Raw genomic sequence first — 9,212 nt, 5'->3', positions numbered from 1 at the left:
ATAAACAAATAAAAATTAGCTCTATCTGATATGGGTGTGAAAAGGCTAGGATGCCACCGTTCACCAGAAAACGATATTTCATATTTACCATCGGATTTAGAGTATGTGACGGATATCGACACCCTGCATAGAATATGCCATCCCTGAACATGTTGCTCAATTTTAGTACCTGAAAATAAATTAAATGTTGTGTTAAGTCTTTTTTACTTTACGATAATAATATTAGGGTTGGAACTAAACGCAAAATGTTTTGGTCCAAATTTGGAAAATTTCCTATCACTATTTAGAAATGGGAGCTACTACTATATAGAAAAGAGAGCGGAAAAATTACGTTTTGAATAATAAATGACACCATAAAAATAATGATGCCTTCTCGCTCCACGGCAACTATTGCTTTTGTCGGTGTTTTGTTTTACAAGTGGTACATTTTAATCCATATCCTGGTTCCCATGATTTAATCCAGCATATTTTTGTGATACTAAGTGCAGGGACTCCTTTGTGATATGCAGAGACATAAGTTGAAAAGTCCCATTAGCTTATAATTTCACCAGCACCCTTACTCTTCTAAACCGAAACATAGTAATGCTCACATTACTGTTCAGCGGCAGGTAAGCAAAGTGGCGGTACTTCCCTTGATGGACCCTTTCACAAGCGCTCTACTGCTACTAAATTGCTAAAATTGGCTTATTGTTGCTGTAAGTGCCAATGTCGGATTTCTTTGTCCAGCATATTAACGATTTGCTACTTAATCAGCTCACGATCTGTTATCTCCCAAGTATACACCGCCTTATTCACTATAGTCCGTCTTTTTTGAAGATGGCGTAAAATGACAGTTCATTACGCAAAAGTGTTGCCAGCTTGCAAGCAGCTAGTGATTGCAGTAAATATTATATCGACTATCGTCAGAACGTTGGTTACGCTTATGAAATAAATAGGCGAAATTGTTTCATTTCATTGATCATCGGCCCGTTATATGTACGTCCAACGCTGGGCACAGGCACATTTGAATTATTGATTTTTGAAAATTCATTCATATATACACTAAATTTTGAAGTATATGTATTAAAAATTCAAACAGGAGACATAATTTAAAGTTTTTCATTTTAATTTAATATACGCAATCAAATCCGCTGTCGGTGTCAAAATGTGTATGACTAACAATCGATTTTGATACTAATACCAACTGTGAAAATAAGAATAAAGAATACAATAACGCAACTAATAATCATTAGAACGTCGTAACATTTACAATGCAGCAATTTTTACGTACGTTCACAATCTATCAATAAACTGTCGACAACTACTACATGACTATTTAAAATTTTATGAAAACTGGCAACCCTGCAAACATAATTTTACTCTATCGTCAAAAAATACAGACTATACGTACTAATTATCGAAGCGGTCCCGGTCTGATAAAACGAAATTGCTCAACCGCTAGAATTATTTATACGTTCTCGCACGAGCGGTATGCTGAACATAGGATAAATGTTAAACGTACCTTAATGCAAATCATGGCAGCGAGTAAAACCTGGAAGGCGTTATAATAAGCAAGTAGCTTGTTCATCTGCATTGGAGGTCGGTTTTTCATTATACGAGGGCCAATCCGGATGAGCAGGAAGTAGGATGCTACTACTGACATTATAGGTACTGGACTCGACATCATGAACCAGGAGTCCACCATAGCGCCTGTAAAAAAACAATTATTGAATACTCAAACCGACGATGTCATCATATCACTTCATCATTTTGTTAAAGGATTTTCTCGTGCGAATTTTCCGCCCAATATTGAGCTAGGTTATTGGGCACTGGCCTAATTGCTCCGATCAAAATGGCCCCATGCCTAGTACCAGCACGTTTATGGTAAAATTAATCAATGCGACAATTTAAAATAATGATAATAGATAATTTGCTTCGAAATGAGCGTAGAATAAGTTGGTAACGCCTGACAAAAATATATTAGCAATTTCGCCTAAAGAAGTCTTTAATACGCCGTACTACTTACTATACGTATTCTTATAGGCAGTTTGCGTAAAATTAAACGAATAAACAATGATGCTATTCGGGGCTGAGGGTGCTATCAGAGTCTAAGGGAAACACTACCCTTATTAACGCTGAATGTAATATTGGATGATATCATATTAAAATTACAAATGACAGCCATTTGTATTTCACATAATACCTACTCTTGTAATTGGATACAATGGATGAAACCTACGTAACCTATACTTACCTAATGAAGTAAACAAGAATAACATAAAGTTTTACGTTCAACACCGTAAAGAGCCACCGTAAAGAGTCTCAAACCGGCGCCGAATATTTTTTTTTTCTTTCTAAATAGTCCCCAGACTTTATGGTAAGTATAGCTAGGTACAATTATCTAGAGCGGCCTTAACTAATTCATCATCAGCATCTTGCAGTTACTCTGCTCGACATAGGCCTTGTCGTATCCGTTTTCTGTCTTTTCTTTGCCTTGGCAAATCCTTTCGCCACGATGGTAAACATGTCTCATAGTTCTGGGCTGGAAGTCTATGCCATCGATATGATAAGTAAGAAAGTATCCGCTTTTTAACAGTTATTTGCTAGAAATATTTTCACTGTTGCGATTTATTTATTAGTTACAATACTAATTAATGATACTTACTTTTTCCAACTTTTAGCGAGTCCAAGTACCGATCAATCTTCTCCAAGTAACTCATCTTTAGTTCAAAATCTGAAATAAACCAAAATTTATCATTAGAAAAATTGGCTTTATACAAAAATTTATTTGTCATTGAAGACGTTTAGAGTTATTAACACGGCTATCAAAGAGAACGTATATATTATGTTTAAATGGCCAGCATTTAGATTTAAAATCTTTTTGGTGACTATCAGATTGATTACACAACAGATGATCTAAACCGAAAATGTATATAGGTACATTATTATAGCGGGTGGGAAGTTAAGGATTGCTAGTCGAGTACGAGCTAAAAAGCCGTGGTCCCATGAGGCAATTCACGTTACCGCCGAGGTGTATAAAGTGTGTATTAACAACAGCGCCGAGGTGTATTAAACAACAACGCTAGGAAATAATAAAGAACTATGGAGGAGACGTTTAATAGAAAAAGCAAAAAACAAATGTAAAAAGAGGTGACGTTAAAAGTAATATTTCAAAATATGTTAGGTTATATGGCCAAGGCTGGACGCTATAGTGCCAAAGAATAAGAAAAAAAAAAGTTAGGTTAGGTAATTTTTTTTGTGTATGTGGCGAACATAGATTTTGGTATATACTAAATCTATGTTGGCGAAGGTATTCTTTTTTTTATTTTTTTCCATCCTCTAAGAGTATTCTTCACGGGTATTCTCTCTCTCTATCCCTCTCTATCTATTCGTTTCATTACACCATAACTAAACGCGATAAGAACTAAAACCGTAAACAAATAACTTTTTTCGGTAGGCTGTATGCTTAGAGGATGGAAAAAAACTGTATGACAATTTTTGTTTTGTTTCTGGCACTTCACGGTTTGCATTTATGCCACTGCAAAACGAGGAAACTTATTCACGGAAAACAATGGAAAGGAAAAATAATTTTCTAGTAGTAGTAAAATTGTCATCCTTCAGCACATGCAAAGGCGTCGAAGCCCTACTGCCAGATCTTAGATTTAAATTTTTGTTCAATAATTTAATTTAAAGGCAAAGTTCTGTATGAAATATTTCTTTTGTCTGTTTACTACTTAGACTATGGATTTATTTTTTTCCATCCTCTAAGGTTTACTATTACATGATGCTTAAATGTAAATAGTTTAGAGTAGCGACAGAAGTGGATTTTAGTGCTTACTTTCCTGGCATAGGCTGATAAGGAGTTGCACAGTCCATAAACAACAAAATGTGCGTTCTTTTTTTTAAATAATGAAAATATTTCGGAGTATTATTGGAAATAATCTCAGTACAGAGTACTAAAAAAACCGATCTCAAAGGTACGTGGAACTACATCTATTTGCCAAGTTTTTTTGAAATCGGTTACCGGAAAGTGCGCACACTCGGATTCATCCCCTAGTTCGCCATTATACGGAACTTGACACAGGAGATAAAGTATATTGAGAGAGAAAAACGCCTTGAATTAAAGAATAGCAAAATCAACCATTAAAATAATTGCTCCTTATAATAAAACTTAGGCGCTATTTATAAAAATGAATCTTCATGCGTGAACAGCTACTCTTAGAGGTGGATGATTTTCTTCAAAATTAAATGAATGCTAATTACCCTCTTCCAACAAAAAAGAATCATGAAAATCGGTGCACAAATACCGGAGTTATCGCGTAACATACATATAAAAAAAACATATAATCGAAATGAGAACTTCCTCCGTTTTTGAAGTCGGTTAAGAAGTGGGTTAAAAAGAATTTATTTACTAGTGAAAATGACCACTTTGGTATCATTTTCTAGTAGCTTCTCTAACTTGCGTAACTAAAAATTAGGTAGGCAAGTTGGCGTTATGCATTTTTAGTTGCATTTTTATTACGCTGTATCCTTATGCATTTATCTCTTATTTATTTAATGACACGCTGCACACTCCAAGATTAATTGCTTGAATAGTGATTTTGAAAAACCATTACGAATCGTAAGAACATCAATTCCTATTTTGTATGTAACCGTAACAGCTATCGTTTTGTTCTATTCTTAAACTATGTATTCTCTTTTAGGACGTCTATGAAAAGATTTGATAAATCAACCGATTCCAAATGGCAGGTCACGTATCGTCTTTGTATAGTACTACTCTCTTTTCTTTGTATTTTTAGTTTCTTTATAAAACAAAGACTGGACAATGGTCTGGCGTTACGATTGAAATTTCTATTACTATATACATTAACCTATTTATGTGTAACTTTGTTCTGTTAGTTACGTGCGGTGGTGCCAATGTTTAGTTTGGGACGTGTGTAAGTTTTACTAATAAAATAAATACATACCACTACACACAATTATTCGTGACGAGTCTCTTTTGTTTTATTTATTGTCGATGTCATCAAGCCAAAGTGAATTGAAAAGCTAAGAAAGAAAAACTATTTTTGTTCGGATTGAAATCGCATATATTTGTTTTTTCAAACAAACCAACATTTTGGGCTATAAATTTACTATCACCTATTTATTCAGATTTCTGTGAATATTATATATTATCTTTGATATATAATCATCATCACCAACATTTTCAGCCACCTATTTCCCACTGCTGGGTATAATGCCATTGAACGACCCGGATTACTTCAGCCTGTTCTTGGCAACCAGTCCGTCAAAGCCTTACTCCAGCTGCCTTCACCATGTCTAAGCAGATATCCTGCCCATCTCCACTTCAGATCTATAACCCGGACCTCAACGCCTTGGTTTATAATATCATAGTATATTATAAGAATACCTAGGGCAGTTACATAGATCAAATAAAGGAAAAGGCCGGTGTCGTGTCGTATAAGTAGATCAATGAGCTGGCTTGTAGGAGTGATGACTGGAAGAGGCTCCACCGACAAGAGTATAACTCTTAAGTTGATGATGATGATATGAATCATAAGACGGATTGAGTAAAGAAGTTTTGGGTCTAAAAATTTTAAGTGACAAATAGGATTAGTATCTAGTGTGTAATGATTTGAAATATAATTTGCGTACCTATGATATAAAGATAATTTACATTTCACAGATCTGATTTCACTTTTCAAAAATAAATCTGAAGAAACGACTATGTATTATAAACTACATCAGCTTTACAGTGGTTCCACTTCCTACCTCTTTGACTATAACACCATTTTATTATGAATGTACAAGAATACATCCAAGGTTCTTAAAATAAAATCGTCAATAAAATATTAATAAAAGCTGACATTGCATGCGATTTATCGTTTTATCGACTTGAGAGATGCGCAGGAGTGTGTCGATTAAAGAAAGATTGAATTGGTGCCATTCTTATAATAAAACGATTCATTCTGATCACAAACTGATTAATCAGATAGCACTGTGAGCATGCGACGACATGAAGTTTGATTCTATTTTATTTAATTTAATTATGAAGTAATTATATTTAGAAAAATGTTGTGCTCCAAGTGGTGTGAGCCATGCATACGGATAACTGCTTTATTGCTATACAAAGATTTAAATACGGATAACTGCTTTATTGCTATACAAAGATTTAAATTGCAAAAATTTGCTACTGCACCCGTCACAGGTTAACAATTCCCATGTGCTTGTAGTTTCCCCAGCACCTTTACCTTTCAAAATCAGAACGAGGTAATGCTCATATTACTGCTTGGCGGCATAAATAGGGACGGTGGCAGTACTTCAATGGATGAATTCTTTCACAAAAACTCTACTGCTACTACAAAACTTACATGATCGATCGAGTGTTGTGGTTTCTCAATTGCCTGTTATTATATGAACTTTAAAAATATAAAAGTTACAAGTGCTCAAAAATTAATATATTTTCACTCTTTCAATTACTTTGTAACATTGTGAATCTAGAAAATAATTATAACTCCTCATATAGTAATTTGTTTCTAATTCTGTTTCTGTTGATGATTGCCTTTGAATGAATGAAACATTTGAATATTTAATTCAATGAAGTTGAAATATAGTAACCATTTTTTTAATAATAATAATAATAATAGCGCACACACTCAACATAGCCCCGCACTAAGGAAACCCTGTGTCAGAAATAAATGGAGGCCATACAGATATTTATCTCGACCCGGGAATCGAACCTGGGACTTTTGTGTGGCAGTGCGACATGGTAACCGATCGGCCACTGAGGCAGTTTGATGATAATCTTCATGATCAACGATCTTTTCAAAGTACCATATTCTTGGGGATGTGGAAGAGCGTTTGTTCGGTCAGACGCAGAAAGACGCAATTATAACGACAAAAAAGACAATCTCGAACCTTCCAGTCCGGTATATTCACTTGTCTCACCCATATCCTAAATAAATTCCAATCTGGTCCAGAAAATATTTTAACATTATATTTGGAATTTGTTCTTTTTTGTAATAGAAAATAGCTTAAACTTATCAACGCCATCTATTGGTATTATGGCGAAGTAACGCTGTAAAATAAATTTTGTTAGTTTAAAAAGAAGAAATAATTAAATTTTAGTTTCAAAATCGTATTGACTGAAACTCACAAATGTTAACTACAAAAGCATAACTCTTATGTAAAAATATTCATAAGGAAAAAGAATACTACTTTGAAAAAATAGTTATTTCTTTCTTTTAAAAACTTTTACATAAATATCTACCATGTAATCCTTCTTCTCACTAACTGCTGTATCTAATAATTTTGACGTAACGCACATCCGAGGTTTTTAGACTTTCATGGATAGTAACTAAATGGTTATTATTAATTACAGGTTTCTTATATTACTTATATAATGGAGGAAGGAGGAGAGAAAGATCTCTGCGTCATAAAATGATTTAAATCGATCGATATTTTAATCTGTTCCGAGGTGCGCAAAAAAAATAATAATTTGTATACATTAACAAATGAGCATTAAAAATACAATTTAAATACTTATTTTTAAAACTAAGTAAATGTTGATTATATTTGTATACTAATATTAAATTAATTATAACATAATTTGACCTGATAACATGTTGGGAAACGCAAGCAAATTGGCTTCTGGCACTCGCCGGCCGCTGCTTTTTCATCTACATGACGTCATCAATCGTTAAAAGACCAATGATATATAAAAAGAGTATCAAATGTTATTTTTGAATATCACATATTAGGAAATGAAACTATTTTTCCGGATTTAAATCGCGAATATTTGTTTTTTCAAACAAACCGACGTTTCAGGCCCTTTACAGGTCCCATGGTCACGGTTGACTGAGGTGGTACAGTCATCAACCAGTTAACCAGAAACGTCGTCGGTTTGTTGGAAAAAACAAATATACTCGATACCAAATATTAATTTAACATGCTTAAACACAATAATAGTGTTACTTTGAACGCAGTTAATTTATAATATATGCGTAAGTCAACTAATATAGATGGAACGATTCATATACGTATATAACATAAAAAAATATCGTTTATTTTTAAAAAGTGCGCATTTATAACAGACCATTTATGACTTTGAGGATCAAATAATATTAACGTGATTGTTTTATACTTTATTGTGCATGAACTTCAACTTTTCGGAGACACGAATTAAATTAATAGCTTTCGTCTAGATGAGACTGTCATAAGAACCATTGATTATGCACCATGGCAGCAACTATAAATTTTATAAAAGAATCTTAACGATTCCGATGTAGATTTGCATTTTATCAATGAACACCGGTCGATAGAAAGTTCCTTTGATTTAAATAAACGAAACCTCGATATGGAATTAAATAACGCCTAACAGAAAACCCTTTCATTCACGCACCTGGCTATTGAAATTCTCGTGAACAATAGCTCTTGCTACTAGTACAGGAACGCTACCAAGCCTAAACCTTACTTCAACGACATAAAGTCTGTAAGTTCGTATTTCTTGAGTACGTCACTTCAGAAGAAGTAGAATCTAGGCGATTGTTACTTGTGCATGATTTGCAGCATTCGAGTAACCCGCTCGGAAATACCGTTACCAAAGAACCTATGTAGAGTACGTATCTATGTATTAGATACGTATATTATTCCTGACGACTGCGGTGGCCCGAGATTTTTACTGTAGGCGCTGGATGATATCTTTCCGGTTGGACCAATTTGGAAAATGAACTTTCCTAAACTGATTCTGGTCAGGGCGTACTGAGCTGTACCTCGGCACTAGTAGAGGAAATTCCCTTCTTTAAGTTTAGATAATCGGTGAGATTAGAGAGAGAGATAGAGATTGTCTAGCATATTAAAAAAAATATGTTAAATATTAGATTTCGTGAAAAAACAGTGCGATTTTTACCATATCACTAGCGGTAGTAGTAGAGCTTCTTGTCAAAGAGTTCATCCAGGGAAGTACTGTTACCTGTTTCTGCTGCCAAATAATAATGTGAGCATTATTGTGTTCCGGTTTTCAAAGGTAAGGATGCTAGTGAAATTACAGGCACATGAGACTTGTCAAGTTGTGTCTCAGAGAGACGTGTGTAGTGGAACTGCCCCTCAGATCTTTGCGATCTAAAGCTCTCGGTGGCACTGTATCTGCTATGGACAGGCATGTCGCTTACCACCAGGCGCACAAATTGTTTATCCCTTAACTTGGTATCATAAAAAAAACAGAAGATTCCATT

The 9,212-nt window shown here is 34.4% G+C and overlaps 1 protein-coding gene across 1 annotated transcript in view; it reads right to left on the bottom strand.

Moving 5' to 3' along the window:
- The window catches only part of LOC113236930 (elongation of very long chain fatty acids protein AAEL008004-like), a 63,506-nt gene that overhangs the window by 11,984 nt on the left and 42,310 nt on the right, over positions 1 to 9,212 (bottom strand). Inside the window, exons 2-4 of the mRNA XM_026473156.1 lie at positions 2,645 to 2,713; positions 1,502 to 1,689; positions 65 to 169 (exon numbers count right to left, since the gene is read on the bottom strand). Coding sequence (XP_026328941.1) covers positions 65 to 169; positions 1,502 to 1,689; positions 2,645 to 2,699 — 348 coding nt within the window. The 5' untranslated portion in view covers positions 2,700 to 2,713. The remainder of the gene's footprint in view (positions 1 to 64; positions 170 to 1,501; positions 1,690 to 2,644; positions 2,714 to 9,212) is intronic.

This window comes from Hyposmocoma kahamanoa, unplaced genomic scaffold, assembly GCF_003589595.1.
Source record: "Hyposmocoma kahamanoa isolate Upper Pololo Valley unplaced genomic scaffold, ASM358959v1 92, whole genome shotgun sequence".
Lineage (NCBI taxonomy): Eukaryota > Metazoa > Arthropoda > Insecta > Lepidoptera > Cosmopterigidae > Hyposmocoma > Hyposmocoma kahamanoa.
This window is presented reverse-complemented; position numbering and strand designations above follow the sequence as displayed.